The 21,308-nt window shown below is 41.1% G+C and overlaps 2 protein-coding genes across 4 annotated transcripts in view; both read right to left on the minus strand.

Moving 5' to 3' along the window:
- The window catches only part of LOC133548065 (hypoxia-inducible factor 1-alpha-like), a 29,026-nt gene extending 16,303 nt beyond the window's left edge, over window positions 1-12,723 (minus strand). The window contains exon 1 of one of the 3 annotated variants that reach the window (XM_061893476.1): window positions 12,559-12,723. In XM_061893476.1, coding sequence (XP_061749460.1) covers window positions 12,559-12,608 — 50 coding nt within the window. In that variant the 5' untranslated portion in view covers window positions 12,609-12,723. Of the gene's footprint in view, window positions 1-2,844; window positions 2,977-12,558 lie in introns of those variants that run through there. The other 2 variants (XM_061893478.1, XM_061893477.1) reach the window with 2 other exon arrangements.
- Window positions 12,724-15,879: 3,156 nt separating this feature from the next.
- Window positions 15,880-20,663, minus strand: LOC133548064 (WD repeat-containing protein 20-like; the record flags this gene model as incomplete). Its single annotated transcript, XM_061893475.1, has 3 exons — window positions 15,880-16,524; window positions 16,600-18,006; window positions 20,442-20,663. Coding segments are annotated over 3 exons (1,677 nt in total), but the record flags the coding sequence as incomplete, so codon positions are not given.
- Between the last annotated feature and the right edge of the window lie 645 nt (window positions 20,664-21,308).

Here is a 21,308-nt window from a genome sequence, read left to right on the forward strand (position 1 = left end):
CTGCATTTATTTTAATTATCATGGCTTACAAGGTAGCAGCTAAATATATGTATCATAAGCTAAAAATAACCATCACCATTAAAGCAAATATACTGTGTTTCTTTCTATCTTAAGTAACGTTATCACTGGAGGACGAGGCTAAACATGTTACACACCGTGCACAATCCAGGAACAGGCATCCTAAGAGCAAAGCTAACCCCTAAAATAGCTTTGCATTAATAACATTCTTAAAGTGTTTAGTAAACTTTAAGAAGTGTAGATGCGGCAGAAAGTAAGCAGCTATTACCAGGAAATTAACAAGTAAATGAATAAGACTCTAGAGAGAGGATAATATAACTGTTGGTGTGTTAGCATTGTCACAGTCAGAACACCACACAGAAGAGGAGCGCCATAAATAAGTGACGTCGATACCAAGGGTAATATCCGTATATGATCAAAAGTATAATTTATTTTCCTAAAATATATCGATTTTTTATTGGGTTCGTTATTGTTTACAAATTTAGAGAATAATTCCCTGGACACAGGAGGACTTTACGGAGAAAAAACAAATAGTAGTTCTTTGGTTATTGTGTACTATTTCCGATCAAACAATTGTTTGTAATAAAAGAGAATAAGGAACTAGTTCAAATATTGAGTTGATATTGTTCAACTGTCAATAGTACATACACACATTGAAAAATGTACAGGTATCGTATCGGCCAATCCCACTCATGGATTATCGGAATCGGGAGCACAAAGATAGAAATATCCCTAGTAGGGTTGTACGATATACCGGTGTTAGTATACTACCGGGATACTAATGAATCATATTCGGTACTATACCGCCTCTGAAAGGTACCGGTCCACCACTCCACCGCGCCCCCGTCGTCGTCACGTCGTGTCATTGCTGGTTTACGAGCAGACGAGCGTGTTCGGTAGCACACAATCACGGAGTATTTACAAACAGTGTGAACCATGAATTGATTAACGTGGACCCTGACTTAAACAAGTTGAAAAACTTATTCGGGTGTTACCATTTAGTGGTCAATTGTACGGAATATGTACTGAAATGTGCAATCTACTAATAAAAGTATCAATCAATCAATCAATCAAAAGTGTAGACAGAAAAGGGATAACAGACGCATTTTGGCTTAAAAACTAACGATAGCGTGAAGTTATAACACTGAAACGCCCACCGCTGGACTTTAGCTAGCAGCTAAAGTCCAGCCGCAGTCGGGCAGTGTTTTAGCGACTCCTGAATCACTAATCCTCGCCTCCATTGTGTCTCGTATGTTCACTATTTTATTTAAGAACAAATTTGCAATAAGAAACATATATTTAATGTACCGTAAGATTTTTTGGTAAAATAAAGCTAGTAATGACATTTTTTTGTCGTCCCATTTATTTAGAAAAGTATCAAAAAGTACCGAAAAGTATCGAAATGATTTTGGTAGCAATACCACTACCAAAATATTGGTATCGGGACAACACTAATCCCTAGTGCAGTGGTTCTCAAATTGGGGTACACATACCCCTGGGGGTACTTGAAGGTATGCCAAGGGGTACGTGAGATTTTTTTTAAACATTCTGAAAATAGCAACAATTCAAAATCCTTTTATAAATTTATTTATTGAATAATACTTCAACAAAATATGAGTGTAAGTTCATAAACTGTGAAAAGAAATACAACAATGCAATATTCAGTGTTGACAGCTAGATTTTTTGTGGACATGTTCCATAAATATTGATGTTAAAGATTTCTTTTTTTGTGAAGAAATGTTTAGAATTAAGTTCATGAATCCAGATGGATCTCTATTACAATCCCCAAAGAGGGCACTTTAAGTTGATGATTACTTCTATGTGTAGAAATATTTATGTATAATTGAATCACTTGTTTATTTTTCAACAAGTTTTTAGTTATTTTTGTATCTTTTTTCCAAATAGTTCAAGAAAGACCACTACGAATGAGCAATATTTTGCACTGTTATATAATTTAATAAATCAGAAACTGATGACATAGTGCTGTATTTTACTTCTTTATCTCTTTTTTTCAACCAAAAATGCTTTGCTCTGATTAGGGGGTACTTGAATTAAAAAAAATGTTCACAGGGGGTACATCACTGAAAAAAGGTTGAGAACCACTGCCTTAGTGTATATGACTTACTCACGTTCTACAATTTGCAATTCCATCAAATGGATTAGTTCCAGCTACAATAACACTCCCTGTTTTGTTTGATTAAAATTAGCATTGTTCGCTCATAATGAAGGAAGCTAAACTGCACATCACGTACTCCAGACAAATTTGGATCATCCAAATAAAAGACTAAAGGACAAAGAGTATTAGGGTTGTTTTCCTCTCAGCTGCTGGTAAGTGTTTGGATCATCTCCACTCTCCTCCCCCGCCAACCTTCGCCCTACTTCCCGCTCGCTGCTCTGCTCTGTCCAAAGTTGGAAAGGTTTGCACACTGCACAGAAACACAACTTGTGGAACGTGCACAAGTTGTTGTTACTGCTGCTGCTGCTGCTGCTGGACCCACACAACACAACTGCTGCTAATGTCAACAAGACAATAGTTATTGTGTACACTACGTATGTTTACATGCACTAAATCAGTCTGGAATCTCTAATATATACAGTATATGTATATATTTTATATTATGTTCACATGGTAAATAGCAGATAGTGTCACTTACGTTTGCTTAATTAAAACATATGCAAGAGGGAACGCGTTTCCAGTCACAAAATCTAGGTGTGTTAATTGAATTTTTCAAAAATCAAAGGCGATCTAAGTAAGACATGCGCATGCATTTAAAGCTAATTCATGCATTAGTTTTTTTTTTTTTTTTTTTTTTTTTTTAAACTTACGTGGTGTTACGGTGTGTTACTACACCCCTTATCTCTTTTAGTTCTCACGTGGCAGTGTGCAGGAAAAAAACAGGCTTTGCTCCACTTAGTTGTTTTAGTGTGTGCGCTTGTGTGCGTGTGTGCTTGTGTGTGTGTGTGTGTGTGTGTGTGTGTGTGTGTGTGTGTAGATGCAAAACGTGACCGGAAGCGCAAGTTTTTACATTATTTGCATGGATCACCACGTGACCGTGAGTGAGGAGAGTACAAGCCCGTTTCTTGTGTCAACAAAAAGACATGGAGGCGTGCACACAGAGGCAAACACCTACACTCAAATGACAAATTAATCTTTGCTCCTCGCTTGGATTGGAACATGCTGTACACCAAAACAGGAAGTCTGGCAAGAGGCTGTTTGTACGTGTGTGACTTGTCCTTAACCACATTTGTTTTGGCATAGAGACAGCAATGACACAAAGAATATATTTTACATGAAATGCTCCTTGCTCTATTCACCATTTCACTGTACTTTACTTGCAGTGCACAAATTAGTTACTAATTTAATAGTAAAGTGCATTAAAGGGGTCATATCATGATTTTTTTTTTGATATAACATGTAATGGCGGTTCTTAGGTCAAAATGTTTTATAGATTATATTTTACAGACCATCTTCAAGTCAGTTTCTGATTGTCTTTTCAGGATGCACCGTTTTGTGGGTGGTTTTATTTACTTTGACTGTATCTCCTCCACATCATCCAAATTATTGCAAAATTGCCCGCCAGGTAACGTCTCTGAATGCCATTTTGGGGTCCTTGTACACACACCATAATTTTACCTGTATGTTGAAGCACAGCACGTTTGACTATGGTAGCCGTAATGCTCCACATTCCATCAGGCGGTGCGGCTTCGTAGCTCACCAAAGTCATACTAAAACATTTTGACGATTTTTGAGCGCAATGTGTAATGTTCTTTATTGTAATTGAAGCATCAAAGTTTTGGTCTCGCTTGCTTACGGGTACTTGCTAGCGTCATTTATTGAACAGGCGTCAGTTAACCGGTAGTCTACAAGTATTTCTTATTTGTGACTGCCATCTACTGGTCACACTTATCATGACCACATATTATTGCTCCGAGGTCGGTAAGCACAACCAAAATTAAGACGTAAATTAGGTGCACTGGGTTATTAGGAGCATTGTCCATTTTTGAGAAAATTAATGGATTTCATGGGCGCCTAATAGTCCGACAAATACGGTACTTGTCTATACTTTTAGTTAATTGTTAATACTTATTATTTACATTGAACAAAGGGAGCACAGTCTACCAGGTCAAATTCCAAGTGTGTTAAACATACTTGGCTAATAAAACTGAATCTGATTGTGGTTAATTACAACTATGAGGAATTAAATCACTAGCACTCGGAGAGTGCATACCTCCACCAGGATCTACCTCCCAATAATAAGAAAGTCCTGAATCTAGACAGTGATCCGGATTAGCCCGAAACTGTAATCATTTGTTCATGTAATAATATAGTTGCGTCGTGGTAATGGATGTATTTCCTCAGGGTGCAAAAAGTAATCAGCAGTAAGGAATCAGCAGAATCGTGCATGTAAGAATTTTATATTAAAGCCTCGGACACAAAACAAGACATAAAAAAGTAGCATTCTGAAGGAAAGTATTGTCGGACTTAAAGTAAAAAACAAAAGGAGTAGCATTAGAAAAAACAAAGGAAGATGGACGTTAGCAGCAGTCTGGCACCCTTATACTGTCACCAAAGGTAAACAATGAACCTGCAAAGAAAGCAGTTTATAAAGTCTATAAGCGTCTCTGATTAACGATCAGAAGCAGTTGAGCCTCCTATTCACAAATCAGTTAGTCGAGAATAATTTGCATTAAAAAAACTAAAAAGTAAACATGAGAATGAGCGCTGAAACAGAAAATGGCTATTAAACATAGGAGAATAACTTTCAACAAAACGAAACATGACATTCCATTTCTGACATTTCCTGAAAGTTACGTCAAAATGTGCCCATAACTTTTGGAGCTATCTCTAGAGAAATACAATAAACAGATTGAACCCTCTTGTCAGCCATACACTGTCTGTGTCTCTGTGGGTGGAGGCGGGCCACGAGCAAACACAAATGGAAGTCCAGGCTTGTGGTAGAAACAATCCGGATCCGCCACAAAATGTAATCACTCGTTGCTTATCCCTTTTCAGACATTTCCGGAAGTTAGATTAAAATTCCGCACATGACTTACATCCCCTTTAGCTGCCTGCCTACGGCAAGCATAATCTACTAGAGACAAAGAGTTAATGTATTCAGTTGCTGTAGACGGCTTGGAAATGAAGACAACAAGAATGTCAGCACATTGTACTGCTCACATTTGTAGAATAAGCCGTACAATTAAAACAAAGGCACTGGCTATAAGATACAATTTTTATTTTTGCACAAAAATATTATGCCTATTATCAGCACGTGTTTACGTTCTCAATTAACCTCAACTGCATGGAAATCGATTGAGAAAAAAGCAATTGTATTATTTATTATATGGCATTGCCCAAAATAGAAAAGCGGCCCCCGCTATTATGGCCGCCGCATGGACACGTCGCCTACATCGGCTGCTGGTGGTGGGTTCCATGTGTACTGGGAAGTTGGGATTTCTGAGTTCCTAGTCGGAAATTTCAACCCGAACAGCCCCCATGGTCGGATTTCCTATTCCGAAAGTTGGAGCACTCGCACTTGGCCTCAAAGATAGACCGTATTGCCAAAAGTATTTGACCATCTGCCTTGAATGACAAATAAACTTCAGGTGCCATTCCTCTCCTAACCCATAGGGTTCAATATGATGTGGGTCCACCTTTTGCAGCTATTACAGCTTCAACCTACTCAGTGGCCTAGTGGACCTCATCAGTGGCCTAGTGTTTAGAGTGACCGCCCTGATATCGGTAGGTTGTGAGTTCAAACCCCGGCGGAGTCATACCAAAGACTATAAAAATGGGACCCAGTGCCTCCCTGCTTGGCACTCAGCATCAAGGGTTGGAATTGGGGGTTAAATCAGCATAAATGATTCCTTGGCGCGGCACCGCTGCTGCCCACTGCTCCCCTCACTTCCCAGGGGTTGATCAAGGGGTTGGGTCAAATGCAGTGGACAAATTTCACCACACCTAGTGTGTGTGTGACGATCATTGGTACTTTAACTCTTCTGGGAAGTCTGTCCTCAAGACTGCGGAATGTGTTTGTATGAATTTTCCACCATTCTTCCAAAAGCGCATTGGTGAGGTCTCGCACTGATGTTGGTTGAGAAGGCCTGGCTCTCAGTCTCGGTTGTAATTCATCCAAAAGGTCAGGACTCTGTGCAGGCCAGTCAAGTTCATCTGCCATCCATGTCTTTATGGACCTTGCTTTGTGCACTGGTGCACAGTCATGTTGGAAGAGGAAGGGGCCCGCTCCAAACTGTTCCCACAAGGTTGGGAGCTTGGAATTGTCCAACATTTTTTGGTATCCTGGAGCATTCAAAGTTCCAAGCCCATCTCCTGAAAAACAACCCCACACCATAATTCCGCCTCCACCAAATTTCACACTTGGCACAATGCAGTCCGAAATGTACCGTTCTCCTGGCAACCTCCAAACCCAGACTGGTCTCAGATTGCCAGATGGAAAAGTGTATTTCATCACTCCAGAGAACGCATCTCCACTGTTCTAGAAATCACTGAGGTCTTGAGAGCGGCCCATTCTTTCACAAATGTTTGTAGAAACACTCTTCATGCTTAAGTGCTTGATTTTATACACCTGTAACTGGGCCAAGTGATTAGGACATCTGATTTTTATCATTTGAATGGGTGGCCAAATACTTTTGGCAATATAGTGTAGCTGCTCTGAATGTAAACAATAATATAAGTTTTTAAAATATCCGTATTTGTGATTAGTTTTTGTATGTTTATATGTGGTAGCGTTACTGTATTGTAAACTACATTTACGGTCTTGGTTAAAAGTTTACATGCACTTGTAAAGAACTGGTCATAGCTGTCTTGAGTTTTCAAATACTTCTACAACTCTTATTTTTTTGTGAAATAGGGATTGGATTGTGACGTCACATGGACAAAGGTATGACCTTCCGGAGGAAAGTTCTGTGGTCAGATGAAACAAAAATTTAACTGTTTGGCCACAATACCAAGCAATATGTTTGGAGGAGAAAAGGTGAGGCCTTTAATCCCAAGAACACTACTCCTACCGTCAATCATGGTGGTGGTAGTTTTAAGATCTGGGCCTGTTTCGCTGCCACTGGAACTGGTGCTTAGCGGAGAGTAAATGGGACAATGAAAAAGGATGATTACCTCCAAATTCTTCAGGACAACCTAAAATCATCAGCCCCGAGATTGGGTCTTGGGTGCAGTTGGGTATTTCAACTGGACAATGATCCCAAACACACGTCAAAAGTGGTAAAGGAATGGCTAAATCAGGCTAGAATTAAGGTTTAAGAATGGCCTTCCCAAAGTCCCGACTTAAACGTGTGGACAATGCTGAAGAAACAAGTTCATGTCAGAAAACCAACAAATTTAGCTGAACTGCACCAAATTTTGTCAAAAGGAGTGGTCAAAAATTCAACCAGAAGCTTGCCAGAAGCTTGTCGATGACTACCAAAAACCCCTTATTACAGTGAAACTTGCAAAGAGACCTGTAACCAAACATTAACATTGCTGTGTGTATACTTTTGACCCAGCAGATATAACTTCATAAAAGACCCAAACTTCATGAATGCTTTTTGTGACCAACAAGTATGTGCTCCAATCACTCTATCTAAAAAAACTAAGAGTTGTAGCAATTATTGGAAACTCAAGACAGTCATGACATTATGTTCTTTACAAGTGTATGTAAACTTTTGATCACGACTGTATTTCACGATGTATACATTATACATCGCTACCAATAATGTTGGTGTTTACTCTTCATCCGCCGTGTTTGAAGGTTGCAGAAAGCACCCATATTTTCCTATAAATAGTTTATATTCAATGTGGCCATTTTGATTTCCGACCCCGAGACTAGAACGCTCACAACTCGGCTTTGATGTCATTCTCAGCTCCGACTTCCAACTTCCGAGGTAAATGGACCTATCTCGTCCTATGGAGTGAGCCCTCTTGTCAGTCCCCACCATCTTTGCCTCTGCGGGGCCGCAAGCATACACACACAAGTTGAAGCTTGTCACATAAACAGAAGGTAATGTTGTAGAAATTATCTGGATCAGTCCCCAAAAATGGAATCACTTGCTTTTTTTAATCCCATTTCGGACATTTCCTGAAAGTTTCATCAAAATTCATCCATTACTTTTTGAGTTATGTTGCTAACTAACACAACTTTGCCGGGCTACTAACAGACTAAGTTTTTGCAACAGCTGTGGTTAAGTGTTGTGGAATGTGGCTTGTGACCAGGAATCCAATTTACTTTCCACCGTATCACTAACATGACACTGGGTTCATAGTATGGCGAGGTCAAAGTTCATGGATGGACCCATCCCATCCATCCATTTTCTACCGTTTGTCCCTTTTGGGGTTGTGGGGAGGTCGCTGGAGCCTATCTCAGCTGCATCCGGGCGGTATGCGGGGTACACCCTGGACAAGTCGCCACATCATCACAGTGCCAACACAGATAGACAGACAACATTCACACTCACATTCACACACGAGGGCCAATTTAGTGTTGCCAATCAACCTATCCCCAGGTGCATGTCTTTGGGGGTGGGAGGAAGCCAGAGTACCCGGAGGGAACCCACGCAGTCACGGGGAGAACATGGAAACTCCCCACAGAAAGATCCCAAGCGCAGGATCGAACCCCGGACCTTCGTATTGTGAGGCAGATGCACTAACCGCTGTTCCACCGTGCTGCCCTCATGGATGGACCATTAATTAAAAAATAATCTTGAGGAGAGCACATTTCCACATCAATCAGCTCTGTTGTTTTTTTGTTTGTTTTTTTACAACCCTTACAGTATACCCAAACATTCAAATCAATAACATCAACAAAATACTTCTTATCTTCTTTTGACACTTATTTGACAGTTAGAAGAACACTGCGATGAGGTAATGACTTGTCCAGGTTGTACCCCGCCTTCCGCCGGATTGTAGCCCCCCGCAACCCCAAAGGGAATAAGCAGTAGAAAATGGATGAATGGATGGATGGAAGAACAGTTGGTAAAGGTTGTGTGGTGGCCACAGCTTGACCTTAGACCCTGTTTACGTGATGTCTTATCGAGAAAAAGTTTTTTTAAACCAAACAAAATGGACCTGTGACCCACATTGTGTGACAAATGATGATACATTAGAAGTTCCTGCAATGACGGGCAACAGACGTCAGCACCCTGTGGTCATTTTCAGCTCTGAACATTGCGAGATTCTAATTGAGATCATGTTTCGGAGTTGTCTCTCGTTTTGAGGGTTTTTGTGGTCGACACACAACACGGTGGTGAGTAGCAACAGGACTAAACAACCACATTGTATGAGGTTGACCCCCCTTATCATTGCAAATGTTGAAATTAAATTTATTTGTGATGCAAAACTTGTTTTTTAAGGTATTCTAAAATTACTTTTTTCTGACAAGTGACATCATCCAGCCCAAACAAACCTCTCAAAATCTACCTAAACTTGTCATTAGCGTTTCCGCTATACGTTTGTGCTGCAAAAAATGTTTTGATTTAGTTTAAATGTTATTCTTGTTTTATTGTTCATAACAAGCCTCATAACATAAAAACTATAATAGTTAGACAACATATTTTGCAGCACAAACAAATGGGTCAAGTTTGGGGATATTTTTAAAAATTGGGCAGGGCTGGTTATTAATTATAAAACGTTAATAGCATAAAAACTATAGTAGTTAATAACAAAAAACTATAATAGTTAGAAAAACTATTTTTGCAGCGCAAATGTAGTTGTTGTTTGGGACAAGTCTGTGGAGATTTTGACAAGGTGGGGGGGGACTGGTTATGAATAATAACACATTAATAAAATAAAACCCATAATAGTTAATACATTAAGATAAAAACTATATTAGTTAGACAAAAAAAAGTGTGGAGCACAAACGAATGGGACAAGTTTGGGAAGATTTTGACGAGGTGGGGGGATTGGTTATGAATAAAAACGCATTAACAAAATAAAACCCATAATAGTTAATAAATTAACATAATGACTATAATAGTTAGACAAAAAAATTTGTGCAGCACAACTGAATGGGACAAGTTTGGGGAAATTTTGACAGCGGGTGGGAAGGGGGGGCTGGTTATGAATCCATCCATCCATTTCATACCGCTTGTGCCTTTTGGGGTCGCGGGGAGTGCTGGAGCCTATCTCAGCTGCATTCAGGTGGAAGGCGGGGTCCACCCTGGACAAGTCGTCACCTCCTCACAGGGCCAACACAGATAAAGAGACAACATTCACACTCACATTCACACACGAGGGCCAATTTAGTGTTGCCAATCAACCTAACCCCAGGTGCATGTCTTTCGGGTGAGAGGAAGCCGGAGGGAACCCACGCAGTCACGGGGAAAAACACGCAAACTCCACACAGAATAATCCCGAGACCGTGATTGAACTCAGGACCTTCGTATTGTGAGGCACATGCATTAATCCCTGTTCCACCGTGCTGCCTTGGTTATGAATCATTAAATGTTAATAACATCAAATCTATAATAGTTTGGACAAAGACATTTTTCAGCACGAACATTGAAAAATCATTGTGGGACAATTTTGGGTTGCCTTCTGACAAGGTGGGGGGACTGGTTATAAATAATAACTCATTAATAGAATAAAAACTATAATAGTTAATAGGTCAGCCATCCATCTTCAACCGCTTATCCGGAATCGGGTCATGGGCCCAACAGCTAATAAGTCACATAAAAATTTTAATATCCATCCATCCATCCATTTTCTACCGCTCATTCCCTTTCGGGGGTCGCGGGGGGCGCTGGCGCCTATCTCAGCTACAATCCGGCGGAAGGCGGGGTACACCCTGGACAAGTCGCCACCTCATCGCAGGGCCAACACAGATAGACAGACAACATTCATACTCACATTCACACACTAGGGCCAATTTAGTGTTGCCAATCAACCTATCCCCAGGTGCATGTCTTTGTAAGTGGGAGGAAGCCGGAGTACCCGGAGGGAACCCACGCATTCACGAGGAGAACATGCAAACTCCACACAGAAAGATCCCTAGCCTGGATTTGAACCCAGGACTGCAGGACCTTCGTATTGTGAGGCAGACGCACTAATCCCTCTTCCACCGTGAAGCCCCAACACAAACGTAACACAAACAAACAGGACAAGTTTGGAGTGATTTTGGCAAGTTTAAGGGATTGGTTATGAATTAATAATTGGCAATAATAATTGATAACATGATAACTATAAAAAAGGGCAGCACGGTGGAAACAGGGGTTAGCACATGTGCCTCACAATACGAAGGTCCTGATGTTGTCCTGGGTTCAATCCCGGGCTCGGGATCTTTCTGTGTGGAGTTTGCATGTTCTCCCCGTGACTGCGGGGGTTCCCTCCGGGTACTCCGGCTTCCTTCCACTTCCAAAAACTTGCATTTGGGGATAGGTTGATTGGCAACACTAAATTAGCCCTAGTGCGTGAATGTGAGTGTGAATGTTGTCTGTGTTGGCCCTGTGATGAGGTGGAGACTTGTCCAGGGTGTACACCGCCTTCTGCCCGAATGCAGCTGAGATAGGCTCCAGCGACCCCGAACGGGACAAGCGGTAGAAATTGGATGGATGGATGGATAACTATAAAATGTTAATAGCAACAACAACAACAACAACAACAAAAAAAATATATATATATATATAAATATGTATGTCTGTATATTGTAGCACAAACAATTGGGACAGGTTTGGGGGAGATTTTGACAAGGGTGGGTGGACTGGTTGTGAATAATAACATGTTAATAATATAAAAAACTGAATTAAAAATAACATAAAAACTATAATAGTTGCACAAAACATTTTTTGCAGCACAAACATAGAAAAAACGTTTTGGGACAAGTTTGGGGAGCTTTTGACAAGGTGGGGGGACTGGTTATGAATAATAATGCATTAATAAAATAAAAACCATAATAGTTACTAAGTTAACATCCAAACTATTATAGTTAGACAAAAATAAATGTGAAGCACAAACGAATGGGACAATTTTGGGAGATATTTTGACAAGGTGGCGGGGACTGGTTACGGATAAAACATAATAACATAAAACCTATAATAGTTTGATAACAACTTTAAAGAACATAACGGCAAAAACAACATTTTTTACAGCACAAACAAATTACAGCTAGTGTTATATTAATATTTGCAATGATGGGGGCGGGGGTCTTCACACATGACAGCTGGGCAGACTTGAGTCTACACTTTACAACCAAATGACATATGTTCCTGTCCAAAAGAATCACTTGGGACAAAACACACGTATAAGCCAACATTATGAACATGCGTTTGTTTACTAAACTAAACGGTTCCTTAGAACGTTTAAGCACAATAAATGTTATTGCACATAAATGTTATAATCGCACCAGAAATGATCGATCAGAGACAAGCGAGCAAAAAGTGTGCGAGAAGAGCAGAGGTCACCATTTTTGCTGCGTTCGCCGTACAACATCTTGCAAAGTTACATATTCATAAAAACACACACGCAGAAATCAAACGTACGGCAAACACATGGTCCCTAAATTACGGAAAAAGTTGAATTTTGAATACGAGCCCTACCGTTTGATCGCCGTACTTTCCTCTCTGTCCTCCATGTTGTCTTCTAACATACTTTTCACTGCGTGTGTTTTCTGGCATGTCAAAAAAAAACATTCCAGTATGTCAAGTCCACGTCCAATAATCCACTGTTTCCGGTTACACCTTTCAAAAATAAAAGTCAAACTGAACTTGTGTTAGGAATTTCCCAGCCAGCCAACAAGTACACATTTGAAAGATGACAGACTATAAATAGGGCAATAACACTCGTGTGTGTTGGAATACAGCCGGCATTTGGATTTGTTACACGATCCACAACTGTACTATTAATAGTCAGTGTCAACAACAATGCATTTACAAATAAATACATTAATGAGATATATTTTATCCAACATTGAAATATAAGTTATATCTTGTTTTTTTTTCTGTACGTTTAGATGTAATAATCATTTTTAACTTTATTTTATTCTGTAAAGAGAATCCAGTGCGTTTTCCGCTTGATGGGCACCGCCCCCTCGCTTCGGACTGGCAAATATAACTGTTTGTTATGGCGCCCTCAAGCGGTCAGCTCAACTTTTTTTTTTTACATCACTATCTTTTTCTAGATAAAGTTTGTCTTTGGCTTAAAGAAAGACAAAAATTACTGTCAAGTCCTGACAGTTGATGACACCAAATGTAGAATTGACGTGTGATGAGAAACATTCCTTAAACAGATTTGTCTTGTTGAACCACAGATGTCCACAAACTTGACGACAACGCCATTAAAGTAGCACATTCACAAGGATTAATTGGAATTAAAATCAGCTTTATTGGCCAGGTATGTTATATATATATATATATATATATGCATATAAATATATATAAATATATATATATATATATATATGCATATAAATATATATACATACATATATGTATATGTATGTATGTATGTATATATATATATGTGTATATATATATTTGAAATATTCATTTCGAACCTGCACAGTACGACAAACCCCTTTTTTTTTTCCTTTTTTTGTTACCTTTTGGAAGACATATTTATGCAAGGCTTGAAAAGGGGTTGGATGAAGCAGATACTTATAACATCCAAACCCCTCTCACTCATTCCACATTTAACATAAACAATATAATAAAAGTACAATACCATATATATATATACACACACACACACACATACAAATATATATATATATATATATATATATATATATATATATATATATATATATATATATATATATATATATATATATATGTATGTAAACACACACACACACACAGTGGGGCAAAAAAGTATTTAGTCAGCCACCGATTGTGCAAGTTCTCCCACTTAAAATGATGAAAGAGGTCTGTAATTTTCATCATAGGTACACTGCAACTGTGAGAGACAGAATGTGAAAAAAAAATCCAGCAATTCACATTGTAGGAATTTTAAATAATTTATTTGTAAATTATGGTGGAAAATAAGTATTTGGTCAACCATTCAAAGCTCTCACTGATGAAAGGAGGTTTTGGCTCAAAATCTCACGATACATGGCCCCATTCATTCTTTCCTTAACACGGATCAATCGTCCTGTCCCCTTAGCAGAAAAACAGCCCCAAAGCATGATTTTTACACCCCCATGCTTCACAGTAGGTATGGTGTTCTTGGGATTTAACTGAGTATTCTTCTTCCTCCAAACACGACGAGTTGAGTTTATACCAAAATGGACACATGGATGATACAGCAGAGGATTGGGAGAATGTCATGTGGTCAGATGAAACCAAAATATAACTTTTTGGTACCTTGGGGTACTTGAAGGTATGCTAAGGAGTACGTGAGATTAAAAAAAAAAAATTCTAATAACAGCAACAATTTAAAAATCCTTTAAAAATATATTTATTGAATAATACTTCAACAAAATATGAATGAAAGTTCATAAACTGTAAAAAAAAAAGAAAAAAAAAGATTTTTTGTGGACATGTTCTATAAATATTGATGTTAAAGATTTCTTTTTTTTGTGAAGAAATGTTTAGAATTAAGTTCATGAATCCAGGTGGATCTCTATTACAATCCCCAAAGAGGGCACTTAAAATTGATGATTACTTTTATGTATAAAAATCTTTATTTATAATTGAATCACTTGTTTATTTTTCAACAAGTTTTTAATTTTTTTTATATCTTTTTTTCCAAACAGTTCAAGAAAGACCAGTACAAATGAGCAATATTTTTCAGTTATACAATTTAATAACTCAGAAACTGATGACATTGTGGTGTATTTTACTTCTTTATCTCTTTTTTTCTACCAAAAATGCTGTGCTCTGATTAGGGGGTACTTGAATTAAAAAAATGTTCACAGGGGGTACATCACTGAAAAAAGGTTGAGAACTACTGGTCTATATTAGGTTACATTGTTAGCGTAACATATCAGCACAGTAATGTTTCCAGGTTAATGTTAGCATACAAAGAAGTGAAAAGCTAGCGTGCCTCTAAGATGGCGAGCTTCTAAGTAACGAAATCCATGATTATTAAGTTAAAAAGTAGGAAATTAACTAAAATGCTAACTTAAAACATTAGTATGCTAAGAGGGAACAGCTAGCATACTTTTAAAATCACACCAAGTAACAAAATCAATGATTATCAGGTTAAAATATATAAAACTTGTTAAAATGCATGTCAATATATGAATGGCTGGAATACTTTTAAGATGGTGCCAAGTAACAAAATCCATTATTAGGTTAAAATATACAAAACTAGTTTAAAATGCTAGCATTAAAGTTAGTTTAGTAATGTTTGCATGTAAAAACATGAACCGCTAGCAGACTTTCAAGTAAGGAAATCCATTCTCCATCCATCCATTTTCTACCGCTTGTCCCTTTCATTATAATTAGCTGTGAAGCATAGCTAAAAGATAAAACGGTTAACATGCTAATGTTTACATGGTGACAGGGGAACAGCTAGCCTACTTCTAAGATGGCACTAAGTGACAAAATCCCAAACTATTAAGTTAAAAAGTACAAAACTATTGTGCTAGCATTAAACGTTTGCATGTTAATTTTTAAATACTGACAGGAGAACAGCCAGCATACTTCTGACATGGCGTCAAGTAAGGAAATCCATGATTGGGTTCAAATCTTATTAGCTGAGATGCTGGTATAAAATGTTCACATGGTGTTTGTATTAGTAGGTCCATATTTTTTGTTGTTGATAAACATAAATTCAGTTCATTTTTGAAACACCATCAATATGTTTAATGGCGATTAATCCACAGTAACTCTGTTTTTCAGCACTAGTAATGATATATTTAGAATATTAATTGACAACTTTTGAATAACTATCAGAGAAAAATGTGGCAAAGGAGGTGACACTTGGCTTGTCTTTATTAGAAAGCAAAAAAAAAAAAAAATCATCACCACAGGCTGAAATGAAAAGCAGTTTCATCTTTCAACATGTGTCATTTTTCTTTTTTTAGGCCAAATTCCCATCAAGCTCCAGCAACTTCGTGTTGAGTGAAGTCATGGTGACCACCTAATGGCGGCATGCGGCGGCGACTGGATGGACCGTGGATCGCTTGTGTGCAAATTATTGCAAGAGGCAATTCAGGTGCAACACGAATGAGTGTGATATACACACCATGCTACACCGCTAGCGACTGTGTGTGTGTGTGTGTGTGTGTGCGCACACGCACCCAGGCTGGTCACATGATTTGGCCTGAGCGTCCATCAGAACTAAAAAAAAAACGCTGCCGTACGTTGCCTGAAGGACATTCGGTGTGTTGCTATGTACATGTCCACTTCCTTCCTTCTACTATTTACAGTATAAATTACTACTCCGTCTGGTGGCAAAATAAATAACTATAAATACAGCGGCCGTGGCTTCATGAGGGTAAATAACACTGCAAAGGTCAGGTGCTCCAGGTGGGAGGGGCTTATCGAGAAGGAGGCGGGACGAAGGTGCAGCTATACCACTGTGCCACTCGGAGAGTTGCCGTTGTGCGCGGTCAAGTTCTGAAGCAGAAGATGACAAACAGGAAGTTAGACCGTGCGAGGAGACATCAGCGGTGTGGCGTGCTCGGAACGTACCGCCTTCCCGGGCCGCGCCCACGTGCAGATGAGGCCCTCCTGGCACGCCGTGATGATGCAATCGTCCATGAAGACGAGCACGGTGAGGCGCTCGTGGGCGATCTTCTTGCACACCAGCGGTTCCAGCAGCGGCACCTCGTGCATGCGCGGGCACAGCGTGGTTCCCAGCACCTTGGCGGCGTCCAGGCGGCTTCCCCTGGGCGCCATGTTGATTTTGTCGTTGCTCTTGCTGATGTTGCCCAGGCTGTGGTAGCGCTTGTGCTCCTTCTCCACGCCACCGCCGCCGGACTTGTCCGACTTGCGCTCCTGCAGGGAGAGCGTGGCGAAGCGGCCGATGCTGAACGGCGTGCTGTTCGCTCCGCCGCTGACGACTCCGCCCCCGCCTCCACCGCCGCTGCTCTCCGAGGCACCCTGGCCCTTGGAGACGTTGGCGACCGCAGGGTGGGGCAGCGAGTTGGAGCGTGACAAGGAGCGGGGCAGGGGCAAAGGCAAGGTGGGCGGGTTCGAGGTGCTGATGGTGGCGTTGGGGGGGTGGTGGTGGCCCTCCACGCCGCCACTCCCCCCACCACCTGACGTGCTGTTCACCCCACCACTGTTGGAGTTGGGCAGCGAGGGTCCAAAAGTGTTTGTGAAGGCCCTGGACAGCGGGAGGCGGGGGTAGAGCACGTCATCTGTCAGGTCCCACAGACAGAACTGCGTGTCCTGACCCACAGAACCGAACCTGTAGGTGACCGCCGCCGAGCCCCCACCTTTGGAGCTATGGCGGGAAAGACGTGACAAAGTGCTGCTTGTTCGCACCCGCCCAAAGTGCATGGAGTTGTTTTGCACCCCCTGGTGGAGGTCCTCCTCACTGCCACTCAGCTCCATTGGCTCCTCATCCTCCAGCGAGGTGGTGAAGGGGTCAAAGGCCACTACGTTAACCCAGGACTTGTGGCCGTGACCCCGGGCCACCACGCGGCTTTCCGCAAATGACCACACCGTCACAAGGTCGTCCTCGCCGCCCGTGGCCAGGTACTTCCCGTCGGGACTCCACGACACGCACAGCAGGCCGCCGAAGTAGCTCTTCATGACGCCCTGCAGCTCCATGGAGTCGAAGTGGAAGACGCGCAGGCAGCCGTCCTGGCCCACGCACGCCACGTGGACGCCGTCCGGCGAGAAGGCGAACTCGTTGAGGCCTCCCTCGCCCACCGCCCAGCGCAGGAGCGGATTGCGCGGCGTCTTGGTCTTGCAGGCGTAGACGGCGAAGCCCTCACCCTGACGGAGCAATGAGTACTGCGGCGCCGTGGTGCCGCACGGGTGATCCACATTGTAGAGGTAGAGGTGACCGCTGGCGTGCGACGCCAGGAACAGGTTCTCCGATTTAGGCAGCCATTTTAGACACGTCACTTTGGATTTGTCTATCAACCTCTGAGGAGCACAGAAAACAGACATGTCAGCTTCCTGGAGAGAGAGAGCGGACATTTGCTCAGAGCAGGGGCGTCCAAAATGTGGCCCGCAGCTTGTTTTTTTTTTTATTGGCAAATAACACAATTCAAAGAGGAAAAAAAACATCCCGGATTCGAACATTACACAAAAAAACTAGAATATGGGAGATTTGGTAGAAATTGTACATGAAAGTTGGAATAAGCGACCCGCTGAAATGTGCAAGCTGGACTTATATACTAATGTTAGCATGCTACGACTATAAAGCGTACGCATGCAAAATTAGCTTACAAGGTTAGCATGCTAACACTTTACATGCATCAAGTACCAGGTCATAAGACTATAAAGCGTACGCACAGGATGGTCTCCTGCTGGCCCCACTATGGACTGGACTCTCACTATTATGTTAGATCCGCTACGGACTGGACTTTCACAATATTATGCTAGACCCACTCAAAGTCCATTGCATCCGGTCTCCCCTAGAGGGGCGGGTGGTCACCCACATCTGCGGTCCTCTCCAAGGTTTCTCATAGTCATTCACATTGACATCCCACTGGGTTGTGAGTTTTCCTTGCCCTTATGTGGGCTCCAACCCGAGGATGTCGTTGTGAATAGTCCAGCCTTTGAGACACTTGTGATTTAGGCCTATATAAATAAACATTGATTGATTAATTGATGGCTTATAAAAAATGGCTTAAAGGTCTACTGAAACCCACTACTACCGACCACGCAGTCTGAATTGCTAATTAATTGCAATTATAAATTTCCCGCAATGTGTCCTGTTGAAAACGTCGCGGAATGATGACGCTTATGTTGACGCGTGCTTGTGACGTTATTGGTTGTAGCTGACATCTTATCCAAGCACCACTCACGACTAAAAGTCGTCCGATTTAATCGCATAATTACACAGTATTCTGGACATCTGTGTGGCTGAATCTTTTGCAATTTGTTCAATTAATAATGGATACTACAAAGAAGAATGCTGTTGGTGGAAAGCGGTGTATTTAGGCTGGCTGTAGCAACACAAACACAGCCGGTGTTTCTTTGTTTGTTGTGAAGCTTTAATATGGAACAGAGTGGTCAAGTGAACATGTTTCTCTACCACATGCCAACCGGCAGGTTTCGGTGAAAAAACTGTGGTAATATCTCGGCTCTCACCGTAAAGATGAGCGGAGCTTGTGTCGTTATTCCTGCAGCTGTCAAAGAGGCAGCTGCGACTTTCTTGGCTGCTCCATGGCTTCCCTCAGAGACACTGGCGGTCACCACACCCCTCCGACTTTCAGGTATGACTTTATAATCTCACTAAAACACTAGTAACACAATAAGCAGATAAGGGATTTTCCAGAATTATCCAAATAATTGTGTCTAATAACATCTGAATCGCTCCCACTGCCCTGTCTTTTTTTTTTCTTCTAGTCCTTCACTCTCACTATCCTCATCCACAAATCTTTCATCCTTGCTCCAATTAATGGGAAAATTGTTGCTTTCTCGGTCAGAATCGCTCGCGCTGCTGGTGTCCATGATTGTAATCAATGTGCGGATGTGAGGAGCCCTAACACCGGTGACGTCACACGCACATCAGCTTCTACTTCCGGTACAGGCAAGGTTTTTTTATTAGCGACCAAAAGTTGCGAACTTTATCGTCGATGTTCTCTACTAAATCATTTTAGCAAAAATATGGCAATATCGCGAAATGATCAAGTATGACACATAGAATGGACCCGCTATCCCCGTTTAAAAGAGAAAATCTCATTTCTGTAGGCCTTTAAATGGTTAGCATGCTAACACTTGTCATGTATCAAGTACCAAGTCATACGATTGTAAAGCGTACGCATGTAAAATTAGCTTGAAAGGTTACTATGCTAACACTTGGCATGTATCTAATACCAAATCATACGACTATGAAGCGTACGCATGAAAAATTAGCATACAAGGTTAGCATGCTAACAATTAACATGTATCAAATACCAAGTCATAAGATAATGAAGCGTACGCATGTGAAATGAGCATACAAGGTTAGAATGCCAACAATTAACATGTATCAAGTACCAGGTTATATGAGCCTGAGGCATTCGGCTGCAAAACTGGCTAAAAAAGTTAGCATGCTAATGTTAGTAATGCTGCTGAGGCTGAGCCAATCAGAGGCCATGATACTGAACAGCGTGTGGTCTGATTGTTTTGGACTCGTCTCATGGCCAATACTCCTGTAGTTCATGTATCCATTTTTATGCTTGAGGAAACAAAATTTAGGGCAACATTATGTATAATATGTTGTGTTGATATATTTTGATCGACCTAAATATTATTGGTTTTAATGTACAAAATGTATCAAAGTGGCCCCCGCATACTTCGATTTTTATCTGTGGCACCCTCGCTGGAAAAAGTTTGGACACCCCTGGTGTAGAGAAATACAGTTGTACCTCCTCGTTGAAGAGTTTACTGGTCTCCTTCTTGATGGGGTCCAGATACTGGACCTGCCCGGCTGAGAAGCCCACGATGAGAGCCACGCTCTCGGCCGATGCGGAGTGCTGGTTGAAGTCGTGACACGTGGGCTGAGTGCCTTTGTAGATCCTTTTGTCGATGGGCTTGCTCAGGTCCACAGCCTGCACGCACACCACGGGCCCAGAACCAAAGAACACAAGTTACTCTGGGTTCAATCAATGCGCATACAGTAACACACCTCAAAAGACCTAACTGATGGATTTATGAATCATGTTGTTGCTTATGAAGGAAACATGGCTGCCAGGATTTAACAAAGTATGGGTAGAGATCGGTACTGTACACATTTGAACCGTTACGGCACCAATTTTCGGTACCTGGGAATCGATACCGGCATTTAATGGTAACAATTTTTGGTACATTTATGGTAATTGTTTGATGATAAAATTGTATTTTTAATGTAACATAGCAACCAGGAGAAAGGTTGATAGGCAACAACACTAAATGGTCCATAGTGTGTGAATGTGAGTGTTAATGTTGTCTGTCCATCTGTGTTGGCCCTGTGATGAGATGGCGACTTGTTTAGGGTGTACCCCGCCTCCCGCCCGAATGCAGCTGAGATAGGCTCCAGCACCCCCCGCGAACATAAGGGACAAGCGGTAGAAAATGGAAGGATGAATAAAAAAATGAGCCGTTTATGATAACTGCTGTTCTGTTATTGTATCTTGTTTTCTGATTAAATTGGTCTTGTTTGCATTAGATGGCAGTACTGTATAGGCTACCCATGAAGTAGCTTTTTACACAAAACTGAATGTGTTATGTTGCACCCCACAAAGGGTTTAAACTGT

Source organism: Nerophis ophidion, unplaced genomic scaffold (genome assembly GCF_033978795.1).
Source record: "Nerophis ophidion isolate RoL-2023_Sa unplaced genomic scaffold, RoL_Noph_v1.0 HiC_scaffold_376, whole genome shotgun sequence".
Taxonomy (NCBI): domain Eukaryota; kingdom Metazoa; phylum Chordata; class Actinopteri; order Syngnathiformes; family Syngnathidae; genus Nerophis; species Nerophis ophidion.